The sequence below is a fragment of the Sus scrofa genome, chromosome 9 (genome assembly GCF_054392235.1).
Source record: "Sus scrofa isolate SSC_HxYL_T2T_F1_AM1 chromosome 9, Sscrofa_HxYL_maternal_Yorkshire_Landrace_v2.0, whole genome shotgun sequence".
Taxonomy (NCBI): domain Eukaryota; kingdom Metazoa; phylum Chordata; class Mammalia; order Artiodactyla; family Suidae; genus Sus; species Sus scrofa.
Window position 1 is genome coordinate 107,149,183 of NC_139391.1, and position 20,492 is coordinate 107,169,674.

General features: G+C 39.7%; 2 protein-coding genes and 1 pseudogene across 5 annotated transcripts in view; 2 read left to right on the top strand and 1 right to left on the bottom strand.

Annotated features, from left to right (window-relative positions):
- Window positions 1–11,941, bottom strand: part of PHTF2 (putative homeodomain transcription factor 2) — a 127,433-nt gene extending 115,492 nt beyond the window's left edge. For all 4 annotated transcript variants that reach the window (XM_084977348.1, XM_084977345.1, XM_084977347.1 and 1 more), the window contains exon 1: window positions 11,791–11,941. The gene's annotated coding sequence lies outside the window, so the exon portion shown is untranslated. The remainder of the gene's footprint in view (window positions 1–11,790) is intronic.
- On the top strand, window positions 11,302–12,234 carry LOC146400063 (uncharacterized; annotated as a pseudogene).
- Window positions 12,235–12,302: 68 nt separating this feature from the next.
- On the top strand, window positions 12,303–17,921 carry TMEM60 (transmembrane protein 60). The gene is made up of 2 exons (XM_021102551.2): window positions 12,303–12,512; window positions 17,232–17,921. Exon 2 carries the CDS (start codon window positions 17,281–17,283, stop codon window positions 17,680–17,682), a length of 402 nt encoding a protein of 133 aa, XP_020958210.1. The 5' UTR covers window positions 12,303–12,512; window positions 17,232–17,280; the 3' UTR covers window positions 17,683–17,921.
- Window positions 17,922–20,492: the final 2,571 nt, after the last annotated feature.

A 20,492-nucleotide genomic window follows, 5' to 3' on the forward strand; every position in this document is an offset into this window, starting at 1 on the left:
CAATTGCTAACAAAATTCCAATGGCATTTCTTGCAAAAATGGAAAATTTCATCCTGAAATTCATATGGAATCCTGAGGGACCCCAAGTAGCCAAAATAATTTTGTACAAGAAGAAAAAATTGGAGAAGTCACACTTTCTGATTTCAAAACACATTACAAAGCTATGGTAATCAAAATGGTATAGTACTGGTATAAAGACAAACAGACCAATGAAACAGAATAGAGTCCTGAAATAAACCCTTACATATATGGTCAAATAATCTTTGACAAGAATACTTAGAGCATTAAATAGGGCAAGGACAGCCTCTTCAAAAACTTGTGTGGGGAAAAAAATGGATATCTACATGCAAAATAATGAAGATGGACCCTTTCAGTACATACAAAAATTAACTCAAAGTGGAGTTGCCATTGTGGCTCAGTGGTTAATGAATCCAACTAGGAACCACGAGGTTTCGGGTTCGATCCTTCGTCTTGCTCAGTAGGTTGGGGATCTGGCGTTGCCATGAGCTGTGGTGTAGGTCACAGATGTGGCTCAGATCCTGTGTTGCTGTGGCTGTGGCATAGACTGGCAGCTACCGCTCTGATTAGAGCCCTAGCTTGGGAACCTACATGTGCTGCAGGTGTGGCCCCAGAAAAGACAAAAGACCAAAAAAAAAAAAAAAAAAAAAATTAAGTCAAAGTGGATTAAAGGCTAAAAGTAAAACCTAGAAGAAACGTAGGGCTAAATTTCATGACATTAAACTTAGCAATGTTTTATTCGATTATGATACCTAAAGCAAAGGAAACAAAAGCAAAAATACACAAATGGGCTACATCAAACTTAAAAACTTTTGTGCATTGAAGGATACAATCAAGTGAAAAAGCAACCTATGGAATGGGAGAAAATATTTGCAAACTATATATCTGATAAGGGGTTAATATCTAGAACACATTAAAAACTCCTAAAATGTAACAACAAAATATCAAATACCTCAATTAAAATGGGCAAAGGACTTGAACAACATTTCTCCATGGATGGTATACAGATGGCCAAGAAGCATATGAAAAGACATTCATATCACTAATCATCAGTGAAATGCAAATTAAAGCCATAATGAAATATAATTTTATATTCATTATGACGGCTACTATCAACAAAACAGAAAATATTAAGTGTTGACAATGATGTGGAAAAACTGGAACTCTTGTGCGTTGTTAGTGCAATGGTGAAGTAGTACAACCACTACAGAAAACAGTATGGCCTATGTTTTCATCTAAGAGTTTCATAGTGTCTGGTCTTATATCTAGGTCTTTAATGCATTTTGAGTTTACTTTTGTGTATGGTGTTAGGGAGTGTTCTAATTTCATTCTTTTACATGTGGCTGTCCAGTTTTCCCAGCACCATTTATTGAACAGACACATGTACTCTGATATTCATTGCAGCACTATTTTCAATAGCCAAGACATGGAAACAACCTAAATGCCCATCAACAGAGGAGTGGCTAAAGAAGATGAGGTACATATACACAATGGAATATTGCTCAGCCATTAAAAGGAACGAAATACTGGCATTTTTAGCAACATGGATGGACCTAGAAATTATCATGCTAAGTGAAGTTAGTCATACAATGAGACACCAACATCAAATGCTTTCACTGACCTATGGAATCTGAAAAAAGGACAGACTGAACTTTGCAGAACAGATACTGACTCACAGACTTTGAAAAACTTACGGTTTCCAAAGGAGATAGTTTGAGGGGAGGAGGGATGCACTGGGGTTGTGGGATGGAAATCCTATAAAATTGGATTGTTATGATCATTGTACAACTATAAATGTAATAAATTCATTGAGTAATAAAAAAGTTAAAAAAAAAACAGCATGGAAGTTCCTCAAAAAAATTGAAAATAGAACTATTGTATGATCCAGCAATCTCACTTCTGACTACATATCCAAAAAAAAAGTGAAAGTATGTTTGCATACCCATGTTCACAGCAACACTATTCACAACAGCCAAGAAATGAAAGCAACCCAAATGTCCACCAATAGATTAATGAGTAAAGAAAATTATACAAGAGAATATTATTCAGCCTTAAAGGAAATCCTGTCACACATCACAATATGGATGAATCTTCTGGGCATTACGTTAAGTGAAATAAGCCAGTCACAAAAAGACCAATGTGTATCATTCCATTAATATGATGGATGTACCAGGCATAGCTGAATTCATAGAGACAGAAAGCAGAATTGTTGCCTGGGTATGGTGAAGGAGTAAAGAGTAGTTACTGTTTAATGGGTATGGAGTTTCAGATTTACCAAGGTGAAAAAGTTATGGAGAGCTGTTTCACGAAAATATTAATATACTTAACACTACTAAACACATGCTTAAAAATGATTAAGATGGTAAGTTTTATATTATGTATTTTTTACCACAATTTAAAAAAAAAAAAACCTCAGCTGGTAGACTTTGAACAGTTGATCCTTGAATACTATGAGTTTGAAATGCAGCTTTACTTATACACAGATTTTTTTAAAAAAATAAAAACATACTACAGTACTACAAGATTTGTGATTAGTTGAATCTGCAGATGCAAAACCATGGAGGCCTGACTACCAAGTTATATACAGATTATTGACTGTGTGTTCACAGTCAGCATCCCCACAATTTTCAAGGGTCAAATGTATTCAAGAAAATAGACAAAAGCCTGAACATGCAAAGGAGAAACATGTAACATATAGGCAAGATTCAAATCATACTTCCAGAAATGAAAAATGTCTAGTAAGAAAAATACACTGAGAGTTCCCTTGTGGTTTAGTGGCTAAGGATATGGAGTTATCACTGCTGTGGCATAAGTTCAATCCCTGACTGGGGAACTTTCACATGCCATGGGCATAACCAATAAAAAGAAAAATAAACTGGATGAGATAATGGCAGATCAGAAACTGAAAAGAAAAGGTTAATAATCTTAAGAACGTATCAACAGATATTATCCAAATTGAAACAAGGAGTGGGAAAAAAAGCTTAAAAAAATGAACAGAGTATCGGGTTGCTGTGGGACAATTATCAAGTGGCCTAATAAATGTGTAACTGGAGTACCAGAATGAGAGAAAAGAGTGAAGAAACATAGAAAAACTATTTGAAGTAACAATGGACAAAATTTTTCTAAAGTGAATGAAAATGATAAATTACAAATCAAGAAGCTCAACAAACCCCAAGCATAAGAAACATAAAATTATACCTAAGCACATTATAATAAAAGTGCTTAAAACCCAGTGGTAATGAGCAGTTCTCTTGCGGCAGAGCAGGTTAAGGATCTGGAACTGTCACTGCAGCAGCTTGGATTGCTGCTGTGTCACAAGTTCGATCCTGGCCTGGGAACTTCCACAGGCAGTGGGTACAGCCAAAAAAAGAAAGGAAAAAAAAAGGTAACAAGATCATCTTAAAAGCAGCCAGTGGAAAAAAAAAATACTTTCAGTATAAAGAATTAAGGGTAACGGCAGATTTCATATTGGAAAGATGTATATGAGAAGACAATGATGCAGTATTTAAAGTCCTGAAAGAATTGGAATTCTGGAATTCTGTACCTAGCAAAAATATATTTCAAAAAAAGGTCAAAACTTTCCTCAGCAAGTTCACTTGTGGTGTAGTGGGTTAAGGATCCACCAGCTGTGATACAGGCCACAACCACAGTGTGGGTTTGATCCCTTGCCTAGAAACTTCCACATGCCATGGGTACTGCCAAAAAAAAAAATTTTTTTGTTAAATATTTTTTCAGACATACAAAAGCTGAAAAAAAATCATCAACAATAGTACAGCATTACAATAAATACTACAGGAAGTCTTTGAGGCAAAATGATACCAGATGGGAAAATGAATTTCAAAAGAATGAAGAGCATTGAAAACGGTAAATATGTAGATAAATGTAAGAGCCCCCGCCCCCATTTTCTTTTAATGATCACACCTGCAGCATACAGAAGTTCGAAGGCCAAGGACAGAATGTGAACTGTAGCTGCAACCTATGGATCCAGGGATCAAAGCTGTGCTTCCACAGCAACCTGAATCATTGCAGTCAGATGCTTAACCTACTGCACTACAGCAGGAACTCTCAAGAAATCTTTTTCTAAAAATTATTTAAAATCCCTTTAAAAGAGAGTTGACCAATTAAAGCTAAAAAGCTAAAAATACATTGTAGAATTTATTACATATATAAAATTAAAGTGTATGACAGCAGCAACCTTTCCCAAGGTTGAAAAGGGAAAATGGAAGTATACTGTTACAAGGCTATTATATGATACAAGAAGTCTTGTTCTACTCAAAAGGAGAAGTGCTAAGTTAGAAATGTGTACAGCTATTATAAACAAGCCAAAAAAAAAAAAAAAAGCTATGGATAATAAATGTACCAATAAAGGAGACAGTCATAAAAGACACACAATGAGGAAAGAACAAAAAGGAACAAAGAATAGCTGGGACAAATAAAGAAACAAGTCACAAGATGGTAGATTTAACCCAACAAAACCAATAATCACATTAAATGCAAACAGCCTAAATTAAAAGGCAGAGATTAGGAAGCTGGACTAGTAAAAAAAAGTAAGAACCAATTATATGCTATCTACCACTTTTTTTTTAATTTAATTTTTGGGGGAGGGCTGCAGCCTCCAGAAGTTCCCAGGCCAGAGATGAAATTTGAGCCACAGCAGCAACCTGAGCCGCAGCAGTGACACCACCAGATTCTTAACCCACAGAGCGACATTGGAATTCCCAGAAATCCACTTTAAATACAAACACTCTAATACAAACTTTTTTTAAAAGTTAAAAAATGGAAGAAGATATACCACACTAACACTAATCAAAAGAAAGCTGGAGTGGCAATACTGACAAAGCAGACTTCAGAGCAAAGCTGATTACCAGAGGCCCATTTCACAATGACAAGGAGATTCACTTTATCAAGATAGGATAACAATCCTAAATATGCATGCATCTAGTAACAGAACCTGGAAATATAGGGCGCCAAACTGATCTACCAAGTAGAAACTGGCAAATCCACAATTATAGTCAGGGAGTTCAAAACCCTTCTCTCAAAAGTTGAGAGAACAAGCCAACATAAAATCTGTAAGGATAGAGAAGACAATGTCATCATTAACTTGATCTGCCTGACATTTACAGAACACTCCACTCAACATTTTTTAAGTGCACATGAATCATTTACCAGGACAGGCTATATTCTGGGCCATAAAACAAGTCTCAGTATATTTAAAATGATTTAAATCATGCAATGCATGCTCTTTGACCACAGTAAAATTCAATGAGAAATCAATATCTAAAAAAATCCCCCAATACAGGGAAACTTGTGTACATACCTATAAATAACAAACAGGATCAAAAATGAAATCACAGGGAAAATCATCAAGGATTTTTGAATTGAATAAAAATGAAAACATGACACATCAACATTTGGGAGATGCAACCAAAGCACTACTTAGAGGGGAATTTTATAGCATTAAACATTTATAAGAGTTCCCAGTGTCAAAAAATGGATTAAAAATCCAACTGCAGCAGCTTGGGTTGCCACAGAGGTTTGATTCCCAGACTGGTGCAGAGGGTTAAAGGATCCAGTGTTGTCACAGCTGCAGCTCTGATTCAATCCCTGTCCAATTTCCCTGTGGCCATTTAAAAAAAATTATATTAGAAGACATTAGAGAGAAGGGACAAATTAGGAGGTTGGGATTAACATATATACATTACCATATATAGAATATATAACAAGGAACTACTGTATAGCACAGAGAAAACTACTCAATATTCTGTAATAACCTATATTGGAAAAGAATCTGAAAAAGAGTGGATATATGTATAGCTGATTTACTTTGCTGTACACTTGAAACCTACATAATTTTTTTTTTTTTTTGTCTTTTTGCTGTTTCTTGGGCCACTCCCGCGGTATATGGAGGTTCCCAGGCTAGGGGTCCAATCGGAGCTATAGCCACTGGCCTATGCCAGAGCCACAGCAACGCAGGATCCGAGCCGCGTCTGCAACCTACACCACAGCTCACGGCAACGCCGGATCCTTAACCCACTGAGCAAGGGCAGGGATTGAACCCGCAACCTCATGGTTCCTAGTTGGATTCGTTAACCACTGCGCCACGACGGGAACTCCCCCTACATAATATTTTAAGGCAACTATACTCCAGTAAAATTTTTTTTAAAGACAATAAATTAATGAACTAAGTTTACATTTTAAGATTCTAAAAAATAAAAGATTCTAGCAAATCAAGAGCAAATAAAATGCAAAAAAAGACAGAAATGCAAAAAAAGAGCAAATAAAATGCAAAGTAAATAGCAAAATGGAAATAATAAAGAAATCACTGAAACTGAGAGCACAAAATCAATGAAGAAAAACAAAAGCTAGCTCTTTGAAAATAGCAGCATAACACACAAACTTCTAGACAGATTGCTCAGGAAAAAAAATGAGAAGATACACAAATTAACAGTAAGGAATGAGAAAAAGGACACTGCTATAGATCTTACAGATATTAAAAAGATAATAAAGAAATATTCTGAAGAATTTTATGCGTAAATTTAACAATTTAAATTGACAAATTCCTTGAATGATCAAATAAGTGATGTTCACTCAAAAAGAAATAAATAAAAAGCCCTCTGTCAGAAGTTCCCATTGTGGCGCAGCAAAAATAAATTCGACTAGCAACCATGAGGATGTAGGTTCGATCCCTGGCCTCACTCATAGGTTAAGGATCGGGTGTTGCCATGAGCTGTGGTATAGGACGCAGACACGGCTCAGATCCCATGTTGCTCTAACCGTGGTGTACGTTGGCAGCTGTAGCTCCAAACTCACATACACTGTGGGTGTAGCCCTAAAAAGCAAAAAAAAAAAAAAAAAAAAAGAAAAGAAAAAAAAGAAAAAAGAAACCACAAACCCTTTGTCTATTACAGAAATTGAATCTGAGCAAGTTAAGTATCCAGTGTTGTCACTGCAGCAGCTTGAGTTGCTGCTGTGGCACAAGTTCAATCACTGGCCCAGGAATTTCCACATGCTGTGGGTGCAGCATAAGAAAAAAAAAAAAGCTGAATTTGTAGTTAAAATCTTTCCCACAAGGAAAACTCCAGGCATAAGCATGCAACTCATTTAATACTATCTTAAGTTGAAGATTCATGGAGAGATCAAGTATTTATTAATCATCATGTGCAGACACTAAAGATGTAAGTTTGATATGGTTATGTCAGTATTTCAGCAAAATCATTCTGAAAGGAAGCTAGTAGCAAACTGGTTATTATGAGACTAAATTAAAGAGGCCAGCCAATGACAATAATCTCAGGAAGAAATGATGAGGACATGAAATAAGTCAGTGGCAATGAGCATTTTTTTTTAACTAGAGGTGGGTGTTGGGATGCAGCATGATTAAAAGATAGATAACTAGTAGAATAACCAGATGCATGACTGATTTGGACATGAAAGGTATGGGAAGTAAAAGGATGTTTCATTATTCTTGGATAGAATATTAGAAGAACCATTCGTTAGAAGAGGGAATAGAAGAGGAGCAATAGATTTTGGAACAAGAAGATGTGTTTATTTTTCAACATATGGCTCAATCAAACATTTGGTGCTCAAAAGGCAATGTGATAACACACAGAATCAACACAAAAGGAATCTGTGTAAATTAACCTGCTCTATATCCCAGAATTACTTGCAATTAAAGCCTTCCCTATTAACTGTATAATGGCTTTTTTCTGTTAAAAGAATTTCAGGGATAAGAAGGTAGTTAAGATTTGAGAAAGTAATTCTTTTTCAATATATACTTAATTCACAGTGCAAAAGACCCAATTTCAGTCATCTTTTTATTGTCATTTAGAATGGTGAAACCCTATTTATTTGCTTTATCTGGTTTAATGAATCTAACCTAATTTCTTCAGAAAAAAAATTTGAGAATGTGAAACTCTCTCCTTACCTTTTCCATTATTTTGTATGTGGCTGCAAAGATTATATTCTTTACTCAACTCTGCCTGTTACCTATATAATATCCACTGCCTCCTAAAAAGGCTTTGTTCATTTGCCATTTCCTGGTTTCCTTACTCTATATGAGAACCTTATTTTTTAAAAAGTACACCTGTTCAACTTAGCTGAACAGCTCTAGCAACTTTTTTTTTTTTTGAGCAAGTCTTATAAGCCAGGCAATGTATCAAGTGTTTTACATATATTAGTTCATTTAATTTTCAAAATCTTGCAAGGTATGTATCTCTATTTTATTGATGAAATAAAACTGAACCTCGAAAAGATTACATACTGAGCCCAAAGTTAGACAACTGGTGGACTACAGAATTGGGACTTGACATAGGTCTGTAGAGCACCAAACCTTGTGCCACATCAGTTCAACAGAGCTTTTAGCTATCTGTCAGAGACATTTTACTGAATGTTAGACTAAAGTGCTTTCATTCATGCTTTCAAATATGAGTGCTTAACTACGTTTTCAAATTTTCTGTAGGTGCACTTTTAATAGCTTCTTTCCCTACTGTTTCTGAAACTGGAAAGCTGCATACAGTGCACTTTTTCTCTTTTACTTCTTCTCATTAAATGTCAAAATTAATCATGTTATGATTATCAGGTAGTGGTTCAGCCACAGCCATTTCCTGCCCCAGTTCCTGTTCAAAATGAAGTCCAGCATATTTTCTTTCCAAGTCCTCTAAAATCACCTGTTCTAGGAAGTAGTTTTTTCTCACCTGAAAACTCACTATTTTGTGTCATTTCAGAAATTTAAATGTTTGGCAATGAAGTTTTAACTGACACTATGGAAAATAAGTATTAAAAGGTAAATACTGAATTAAAATGTAATCATGCACAAACTCAAGATATTCCTATGATTTCAGTTATCTAAGTATGCAATTTCTAACCACCAAAATTACCCAGCCACACTTCTAAATAATTGCCATTTAAATTTGGTCTTCACAGATACTTTCTATACAGAGTCACAATTACTTATCATTCCCTCCACAACCCATATTCCTGTTCTGAGACCCTGCCTCCAGTTGTGTGTTCTGTGTTTGATGCCCTCCCTCCTCACTAATGAAAATTATCACTGACTCTTTAAGGCTCCAGATAAAGCTCCCTGCTAAATCTCCAACCCCTTCTTGACTCTGTTAAAATTCTTTCTTTCTTCTTTATTCAGGACTTACTAGTGCACCAGTACTTTATAAAGTATTATTCTTTCCACTTAACACTTAAGAAAACTAAAGGTGAAAAAAGTCTGGAATCCTGTTCAATGTCACAAAGCAAAATAGGAACTCAAATGCTGGTCTGTCTAAACTTTGAATTCTCTTTCCATGAAACCAGACTCCACAGCACTCTCACAGTACATACTGTACTATATTACCATTATTTGTTCAAATATCTACCTCTCCCACTAAAGGGATGTCCCTCAAAGATAGGGAAGGTGACTCTATACTTATATCCCCAGCAATACTCAACAATGCCTATTACACAATGACTTCAAAGTGTTATTCAGTTTATGGTTTTGGAGCATTAATTTCCACTGATTATTATTTTTTTTTTTTCTGCTTTTTAGGATTCGCACCTGCAGCCTATGGAAGTTCCCAGGCTAGGGGAGCAGCAATGCCAGATCCAAGCCACGTCTCTTACACCACAGCTCATGGCAATGCCGGATCCTTAACCCACTGAGCGAGACCTGGGATCCAACCAGCATCTTCATGGATACCAACCCACTGAGGCACAATGGGAACTCCCTGATTAGTCTCTTTGAACCAAATCTCTAAAAGCCATTTTTACTGAGATGGTAAAGCACAAAAGCTTGGAACATAGGCATTGTAACTGATCGCTTATATGTCAGTTCCACCTCCACCAACTTATTGGTTGAGAAATCTAGAACAAATGAGTTAACCTATGTTTTGTCTGTAAAATAGGGAGGACAGTAATTTCAGCAGCTACCCGCTAGGATTATTAGGATTAAATGAGGTAATCTAGAAGCAATCCAACTATTTTTTGATCCTCTTTTTTTTTTTTTTTTTTCTATATGCCACCCTAAATGTTTCTTGGCTCAGTTTAGTGCAGCCTATTTCATTAAAATTCCTCGAAATTTTGCATTAAATGTGTAGCCAGAAAAGTTCAGGGCTTAAAAATTGCTCAGGCTACTTACTTGACTTTTAAGGCCAACTGTCCAGTGCCAGTTTAGACTCAAAAAAAAGTTTACCCTTCGGGGCCTGACAATACAAGGGTGCCCCCATTCTATATTATACTTTATTTGTGCCCATAGTTTCAGAAAGTTTGAAAATTAGAACACATACACTTCCTACTTTACTACCACCTAAATTAATACCACCTGATGCATGCAGACAACTAACCTGTGTGGGAGGCAGGCTATTTCTCCAGCAAGAAAATTTACCTGGAACCACCTGTGGTTACCTGGTCTTAGGCATGGCTCATTTTCCCCTACATCTCCAGATTTCTCTGGAATCTAGGGGCTGAGGTGCTACACCTGACAGGGGATACCCATTTCCTTCTCTTAACCTTAGTAACCCTTACTCCAAAAAGTTATGATTTAAAATTGTCATGCTCTTTCACGGCTTAGGCTAAAGTGCGTAGTTTCCTAATTCTCTAGAATTCTTCCGAAAAAACTTTTAAAATGTATGAAAAAGTCCAGTTTGGGGGAAAAAAATTTTAATACATATCCCTAGAAACAAGAGCAAATATTAAAGCTATGGCCAAAGGGGAAAAAAAAGAAGTATCTTCAAATGTCTGTTTAGCTAAAGCTAGCCAAAAATTATAAAATCAAAACACCACAAATAACGAACTAATTTCAAACTAGGCAGGATATGTCATTTACAAAGTAATCAAGTATAAATTACAAAGTATTTAAAATATTCACCACGAATTTTTAAATTACTTGGTATGTAGATACTGAGATTAATAAAATGTTCCAGGTTCTGTACTTCCCTAGTCAGCATATGTTGTTACAAAGCAGTTCCTTTTTCTTTCTTTTTTTTTTCTCTTTGCCAGGCTAAAAATCAAATGGGTGATAGATTAGTAGCAGAATAATCCCCGAAGTTCTAGGAGGAGGTGTTGCGTTAGAAAGCTAGCCAGGACTCAAAGGAACAATACCAGGACACGGGCTGTCAACATGAGGCAGATAAAAATAAGAAAAGGTGAAGCACGCAGATGTACCGCGGTATTGTTTCCAGACAAGAAATATCCCTTTAAGGCCCATGCCAAGGATTTCAGCACCCGCTCCGCAGTCACTGCTGGAATCAGAAAAACTAAACTGTTGCCCGCCCAGCGCGAGCAGAGCAGGGCAGCGACCCCTCCAGTTGGCTTCCAGCGCGCAGACGCCCCCTTCTCCCCGGTCCGCTCCTCCCGCCGCTAGCTGGCCGCTCCCTGCCGACCCCGGCTCCCACCCGATGGCCTCGCACGCCCCCCAGGACCCGACGCACCCCCAACACAGCGCCAGGGGAAGGAAGCAAAGAAGAGGGGCCGCGGGAGCGAGCGGAGAGGCGGGAGGCGGAGCTGGGCTTCGGCCCGTCACCATCAAGACTCGAAGACTGCGCGGGCTCGGGGGGAGGGAGGCTGAGCCTCCGCCACCAGCCAAATGATAGGAGGCGAGAACGGACGACGCCGGAGCGCAGGTGCTGGCGGCTGCCGAAGAATTCAAAGGCGTGGAGGGCGACGCGTTGCCCCAGAGCCCTCACCTCCATCCCACCCGCTGCTGTCCCCCCTCGTCCAGTGCATCCTTCTGTCAGAACCCAACGACCTCCCCACCGCCCGCCCGAGCGCGGAGCTGATGCCAGCTCTTACCGTAGGAGAGGGCGCCTTGCCGCTAGGAGGCGGCTGGGGTGCGCGCGGGAGACACCGAGGCGTGCGACGCCGCCGCCGCGAGAGCTTGAAGAGTCACAACGAAGCTGCCCGCGGACGCGCTGCCTCCAGAGCCGTCGCCCCACCCCCTCTCCCGCAGGATTTTGCGCCTGAGCCTGCAGTCTCCGCGCGCTGACTGGGAGAGCGAAGGCGGGGCGGGGCGCCCTCGGGGGCGGGGCCGAGCGCTGGCATGCCTGATTGGCAACCATAGGCCCAATGGGGCCACGGACGTTCCAGGCTACGCTTAGACTGACTTTCCTCCCAGCCCGTAGAGGTAGAGAGGCGGGCCCAGTGGCTTCTTTTATTGCCGCCTTTTTGACAAACCCGATCGAACGAAAAAGTCGGTTGGTTTGCACTGGCTGCCGAATGGCCCAATTACCGCAGGGAACAGGGGCCTCTAAAACCAGATTGGCGTCCTCTCTACCTATAGGGTAAGCCCAGGGCGGTCAGACCCTACCCCGGATGTGGGCGCGGCCCTGAGATAGAAGTCCGAGAGCCTTCGCTGTGGTGGTTTGAAGAGGCGGAATCGAGATATTTTTCTTGATTATCATGTGACGGGTTCTGGATTTAATGGGGAAAAAAGTGTGGAAAAGGCCAAGTATCCAAACTGGCGAATTTACTGATCTTTGCGCCCCTCTCCGCTCTCCGGCCAGCTGCGCTGCCAGGTAAGTCCAGGACTCCAATGGGCTGGCATCCCCCCCAAAGGTGCACCCGCCCCCTCGCCTTCCACTACCGCGGCACTGGCATCCCGATGCTTCCGTGGGCCGTGCCGCCGCCCCTCACCCCCTCACACTCCCGGCCTGACACACACATACACCTGCTTGGCATCAGTCCCTGTGTGCATTGTGGATCATATCGTGCAAGGGCTACGTTCATTTGCAAAATGTACTGGGCCCACAGAGCCTAATCGGGGCAGCGAGGGGGGTTCCGGATAGAGAGCCGCTGGCGATCTTAGGCCTTTGAAGACAAAGGGCAAGGATAGTTTAGGAACTATCCTTCTAGGGACAGGTAGGCCCGAAAATCAGTTAGATTGCAAGCAGATCGTTGTTCCTTTGAAGGATGGTCAGGTTGGCCAAGGCTGTTGGAGCAGGAACCTTTCGAAAGTGACTCGCTGTTTAGAGGAATTCTGTCTTGTGGGCTCATTAAGCAAAACTGTCTTTGGGATGGGGCGAGTTCACTTCGAAGTGTACTGGCAGTTGCGAGAGAAGGGAAATGAAGGTGGTGTGGCATGCACAATGGACAAATTATCAAGTCCATACACAGCTGTTACTGAGACACTGAACTGTGGACAGGGCCCTTAAGATTTATCATTTAGGAGCAACTTAGGTTTTAACATTGCATAAGGAAGTATATGGACTAATACTTAACTATCTTTCAGGTATCAGAAATAAACCACCTCAAGTGGGAAATGTAGTTGAACAAATTTTTGTTTTGGGGTATGCGACCCCCCCCCCCTTCTTTAAGGAAAGAGTAGTAGTAGGAAACAAATACAGTAGCATAAATTAACGACAATCTATTTAAAAATTACTGAGGAGTTCCCTTGTGGTGCAGCAGGTTAAGGATCCTGTGTTGTCACTGCAGCAGCTTGAGTCGCAGTCGTGGCACAGGCTGGATCCCTGACCTGAGAACATCTATGTGCTACTGGTGCAGCCCCCACCCCCCCAAAATTAATGAAATTGGGGTTGTATGTCATCACTGTACCCCAGATCCACAATCCTTCAAGCATCATTTAAGTATCTACAGAGTGCATCCTAGTGGAGGGCAGTTTAATAACAGTGCATAGGAAGTTTTGTTGTATCCCACATAACCACAAGACTGCGTTCTTTGCAGCCTTTTCATCTCCAGCATTAAAGTACCTGTGTTGCATGCTGCTACCCTTCCTATGACCAGTTGCTACTCAGTCCTATATGAGGGAAAAAAAAAAAAAAAAAAAAAAAAAAAGCCTGACCCATCCAATGGCTGGCTGATGGAAAAGTTATGTTTAAGCAAGTGTATTATCGTAAACTTTTTAAAGGTCCACAAAAGTGGTCAGATTGGAAATTGGAATTTGGCAAATTCAGTTTACAGTGTGAAATCCACCTGTAGTTTTTAATCAGTATGCACCTCTCCACCTCTTCCAAATTCAGTCCCCCATTCCACTGTGGTAGCCTCTGGCCAAAAAAGAAGACTAGAACAGAAAATGCCTTCTTGGAGTTCCCGTCGTGGCGCAGTGGTTAACGAATCCGACTAGGAACCATGAGGTTGCGGGTTCGGTCCCTGCCCTTGCTCAGTGGGTTAACGATCCGGCGTTGCCATGAGCTGTGGTGTAGGTTGCAGACGCGGCTCGGATCCCGCGTTGCTGTGGCTCTGGCATAGGCCGGTGGCTACAGCTCCGATTCGACTCCTAGCCTGGGAACCTCCATATGCTGCGGGAGCGGCCCAAGAAATAGCAACAACAACAACAAAAAAACAAAAAAAAAAAAAAAAAGAAAATGCCTTCTTGGAAGCAAAACATCTGTTTTTTTATACTGCAATATGAAGTATCTGCCAGCAAAGTAAACAAGTTGTGAGCAAGCAGATATATATATAAGGCAAAGAAGGGAGTTAGGAGACTCTTAGGTCACTCTTCAAATAAAACACATACTCTTGCACCATGATAGCCACCCACTGTTTAAAGTAGATATGTAGTAATCAAAGTTAGTGCTAAATTATAATTACTTAAACATGGTAGTCTAGGGCATTTGATTCATCTAGCCAGGTTCTTCAGCTTTTCCTTATTTATTTTCTTGCTATCACTCATGCTTTTGTTACCATTCTCATTACCTTCTGATCTTTTCCTGTACCCATCAAGTGTCCTTCCTCTCTTATCCTGGCTATCACTTCCCAATAGCATATTACCCTCAGTTTATAATCATAGATTCCTCCTTTACTGAAAATTTCTTCTTGAACCTTCCTTTATCAACCTCATTATATGTCATATCTTTCATCTTCTCCACATGTTTCAAAGGAGCAAAATGTTGTCAGCTGTTTGCATTTCATTATCTTCTGTTAACTTGTCACCCAACTTTATGCAACCTGGCTTCTGATTTCCTATACTATTTATCCTTTTTCCAGATAGTCACAAGGTTGATATAAAATTTTTGAATAAGTATGCAACATACTGTAAACCTCTATGTGAAGATTAAATAAGTGCTTATACCTAAGTATTATAGATGAATTCATTCCCAATCAAAATTCCAAGTTTTTAAGAATTAGTAATTTATTTATTTTATTTATTTATTTTTAAATTTTTTCTAGGGCCGAACCCATGGCATATGGAGGTTCCCAGGCTAGGGGTCCAATCGGAGCTATAGCCACCGGCCTGTGCCACAGCCACAGCAATGCAGGACCCGAGCCTCTTCTGCGACCTACACCATAGCTCACGGCAACGCCAGATCCTTAACCCACTGAGCAAAGCCAGGGATTGAACCCACAACCTCATAGTTCCTAGTCGGATGCGTTAACCACTGAGCCACGAAGGGAACTCCAAGAATTAGTAATTTTAGCATTGAAAAAAATGGAAGGGCAAAAGAGTAAGAAAATATTCTGGGAGGAGTACCAGGTATCCCAGAATTGTCCTGATTAATAAATAATTTAGCATCTAATAATCACAAAACATCAAATGCTTTTAAAGTGGTTTCGATTATTGGATAGTAAGTAATATTCATAAGAACATTTTTTTTCATTTTGTCTTTTTAGGGCTGCACCTGAGCCATCTGGAGATTCCCAGGCTAGGGTTTGAATCAGAGCTGTAGCTTCGAGCCTACACTGCAGCAACACAGGATCCAAGCCGTGTCTGCGACCTACACCACGGCTCATGGCAACACTGGATCCATAACCCACTAGATGAGGCCAAGGGATTGAACCCGCCTCCTCATGGGTACTAGCTGGGTTCAGTAAATGCTGAGCCGCAATGGGAACTCCCATAAGAACTTTGATATGAGGAGTTCCTGTCATGGCACAGCAGAAACGAAATCTGACTAGGAACCATAAGGTTGCAGGTTCAATCCCAGGCCTTGCTCAGTGGATTAAGGATCCGATCCGGTGTTACCGTGAACTCTGGTGTAGGTCACAGACGCAGCTCGGATCTGGCATTGCTGTGACTGTGGCGTAGGCCAGCAGCTACAGCTCCGATTAGACCCCTAGCCCAGGAACCTCCATATGCCATGGGTGCGGCCCTAAAAAGACAAAAGACAAAAACAAAAAACTTTGATATAAACATTTAATTTAATGTTTTAATTTAATTAAAAAATGCAAGACTCAGAGTTCCCATTGTGTCTCAGCATGTAAGAACCCAACGTAGTGTCCATGAGGATGAGGGTTCAGTCCCAGGCCTCACTCAGTGGGTTAAGGATCCCATGTTGCCACAAGCTGCAGTGTAGGTCACAAATACAGCTCAGATCCAGCATTGTTATGGCTGTGGTATATACCTACCACTGTAGCTCTGATTCAGCCCCTAACCTAGGAACATCCATATGCCACTGGTGTGGCTAGCATAAGGGGAAAAAAAAAAAAATGCAAGACTCACAGATTAAGAGAAAACCTATGTGAAAACCCAGTGTTATCAATGTGTTCTATATCATATAACCCAATAACCTCTTTAAATAGGAATTCTACTTAATGTCCTAATTTTTATTAACTGTTCCCTCCTTGTTAAAACTCCCCTCTTAACTCGATACCTCTTCCTTTTTCACTTTTTGAATGCTTTTTCTTTGTACTCCTTGAAATTAATTGAAATTTTATAGGTGTTCAAATGCACAAAGAAAGGTTAAGAACATCCTTGCATTGCAGAAAAAAATATCATGAGTGCCTGGACTTGTGTGACAGCAATGAAAAGAACCAGACTGTTCGAGACTATTTTAAAGGGCTGAGCCTGCAGCACATGGAGGTTCCCAGGCTAGGGGGTCAAACTGGAGCTGCAGCTGCCGGCCTGTGCCACAGCCACAGCCACACCAGATCCTAGCCACATCTGCAGCCTACACTACAGGTCAAGGCGATGCCAAATCCTTAACCCGCTGAGCAACGCCAGGGATCAAACCCGAATCCTCATGGATCCTAGTCAGGTTCGTAACCCACTGATCCACAATAGGAACTCCTGTTCAAGACGTTCTGAATAGAGCTTGTACCCAGTGGATAGACTCAAAATTGTATTTTGTCACAGTTACAAGGAATGATGGATATTGTCAAAGATGGCTACAAATTTTGTAGATTATGAAAGGAAGAATGCTAGAATGTTTTCAAAATTAGGAAGTATGTGCATGGAAAAGATCCAGCTTTGTAAACCAGGAGTAGAAATGTTTTTTGTTTTGTTTTGTTTTGTTTTTTCTGTTATCAAAACTATCATGACTTTTTTTCCTTCTCTTAAGGTATATTTCCCTTTTTTCGACTCTGCAACAGCCTCTTTAAACTGTTTAAATGAGAATGTCCTTGGCTCAGAGAGTACTACTCACCTGGCTTTTCACATTACTCTTCTTGATCATGTTGGTGTTGAAACTGGATGAGAAGGCACCTTGGAACTGGTTCCTCATATTTATTCCAGTCTGGATATTTGATACTATCCTTCTTGTCATGCTGATTGTGAAAATGGCTGGGCGATGTAAGTCTGGCTTTGACCCTCGACATGGATCACACAACATTAAAAAAAAAGCCTGGTACCTGATTGCAATGTTACTTAAATTAGCCTTCTGCCTTGCACTCTGTGCTAAACTGGAACAGTTTACTACCATGAATCTGTCCTATGTCTTCATTCCTTTATGGGCCTTACTAGCAGGGGCTTTGATAGAGCTTGGATATAATGTCTTTTTTGTGAGAGACTGACTTCTAAGGACATCATCCCATTTTATTGTTCTTCAACAAACTATCATTAAAGTGTTCTGAATCCTTGCAAGCTTGAAGAATGCCAGAGAACAGAAAAGTACCAAATGTAATTTTATACTGCTTCCATAAAGAAATCTTGGTGAATCATGGACTTGTAGTCAACCCGAAATTAATTTTTCAGAGTTTGAGTTATTAATACCCTTATTGTCCTGTATAAATAAAGTTTGTTTTGGATCTTATTTTTCTACTTGACTCTTGAATCATCTATTGTAAGTATGTGGTTGATATGTTAAGTAAGTAAATATAAAGCCTCTAATCTACATATTTAGGTAGATGTTTAATAGATCATAGCCCCGTTACAACCAAAGTATATAAATGGTCATTTGTGCTTTTAAATTATGAAGGGAAAAACCTAGTTACTGAAGTAATTAGGGGTGCCACTTAATGTTTACATTCAGAAAGAATCTGAGAGTATGACAGTTTCTTATCCAGGCTAGGATCATTGTTACCTCTGCCTTCTATTGGAAACAAATAAACTAGAGGTAGCATATTAAAACAGAGCAGAAGCTTGCTTCTTCCTAATGTTACGGGAACCATACCTCCCAGTTACGTCAGTTCAGGCTAGTTTATGCCCGTTGTCCTAGCGTCTCAAGGAGTTACTTCCCTTTTCATTCTTAGAAGCTTGAGAAATTACTTAGACAGTTCCACTGAAGCATTGGTGGCAGTACAAGAATCCCAAAGTCTTTAAGTGTCTTAAAACCCTAAAGCAGGGTGACTGTTCTTGCCCTATGCAGCCCTCACTTAGCTTTGGGAGTATCTAATGTGGTATTTTGTTCATTTTTAAAATATCTAACAAAGTGATTCCTGGTTGCTAACACTTGAGAAGATTGCTTAAATGCAGCGTTTTGGTCTAGTTCTCCTTTTAAAGACCAATAACATGACAGAGTTCAGCAACAACAAATTAATAGAACTTTGAAACCACAGAGCTAGACTAAATAAATAAAAACTAATCAATTAAAAATGTTTTCCTCTCTTATAATTAGTATATATTAGGATTCTGGGTATGTAAGAAATAGGATTAAGGACAGATCAGAAGGGGAACATTGTTCTAAGACTTAATCAGGTATTCCTAATTCAATTGAAAGATCTAAACTATTTGGTCTCTGGAGTCTATTACTAGATATATTTAAAGTAAAAAAAAAAGGTTTCATCTCTATGAGAAACCAGACAGTAGGGTTTTAGAGTTTATAAAAACCTGTATTCATGAAAATATCATCTAAGTATAATTTCTCATAGGGAAAAGGAAAAGGCATAGCATCACATGCAAACAATCAGCTAGCCCAGGAGGCAGCAATATATATATATATATATTTTTTTTTCTTCTTTTCTTTTTGCCTTTTCTAGGGCTGCACCCATGGCATATGGAGGTTCCCAGGCTAGGGGTCTAATTGAAGCTGTAGCCACCAGCCTACTCCAGAGCCACAGCAATGCAGGATCAGAGCTGCGTCTGCAACCTACACCACAGCTCACAGCAATGCCAGATCCTTAACCCATTGAGTAAGGCCAGGAATCGAATCCACAACCTCATGGTTCCTAGTCAGATTCGCTAACCACAGCACCACGACGGGAACTCCAGCAAAATATTTCTGTACGGGACTATATAGTAAATATTTTAAGCTTTGTGGGCCATATGTTTTGTGTCACAACTATTCAATTCAGTTCTTGTGGAAAGAAAGCAGCCATAGGCTGTGGCAGTGTTCCAATTAAACTATAGACAGGAGTTCCTGTTGCAGTGCAGTGGAAACGCATCTAGCTAGGAACCATGAGATTGCAGGCTACCCTGGCCTCTCTCAGTGGGTTAAGGATTCAGCGTTGCTGTGAGCTTTGGTGTAGGTTGCAGACTAGGCTAGGATCTGGCATTTTACTGTGGCTGTGGTGTAGGCCGGTGACTACAGCTCCTCCGATTGGACCCCTAGCCTGGGAACCTCGATATGCTGTAAGTGTGGCCCTAAAAAGACCAAAAAAAAAAAAAAAAAATATATATATATATATATATATATATATGGACAATGACATCTAAATCTTGTATTATTTCCACATATTAAAATATACTTTTGATTTTTGTTTCAATTATTTAAAAATCTTTCTTTAAAATAAAAATAAAAACCATTCTTGCCTACATACAAAAAGGAGGTAGTAGTCTAGATATGGCCCAAAGGCAGTAGTTTGCTGACCCTGAGCTAGGCCATAAAATACAGAAATTCTTTATGACATTGATAAGCGGGAAGGTGGGATGGATCTCCAAGGAAAGAAGAGAGAAAGTGGGGAAGAATTATATGTAAAAGGCAACACGATAACCAACACATGTGGATCAATCAGTTGTAATAGTATATGAAAGATTTCTACAAAGTAGAACTCTTCTAACAATTTGGTATACTGCTATACTAAATAAACAACTTGAAGCAGCAATAAAAGTGCTTTCCCCTTTCGGACACCAATTCAGATACTTTTTTTTTCACCACACCACCAAGGAACTAACCCAGTTCTGACACTATCTACCTGGAGATAGCATCAGATATCACAGGTTAAGAGAGGGTTCATTCCCAGAAGACTGCACCTGCTCCCCCATCCCCTCACAACTTCAGATGCCAATCACAAATTCAGGTTGTCACCTTGCTTCTGACCTACCAGCTATATAGATTGGAGGTTTCCATGAACTTCTCCTTGGGTTTGATTAATTTGATAGAACAGCTCACAAAAGTCAGAGAAATATTTTATTAGAACAGTAGTTTATTATAACAGGACTTATC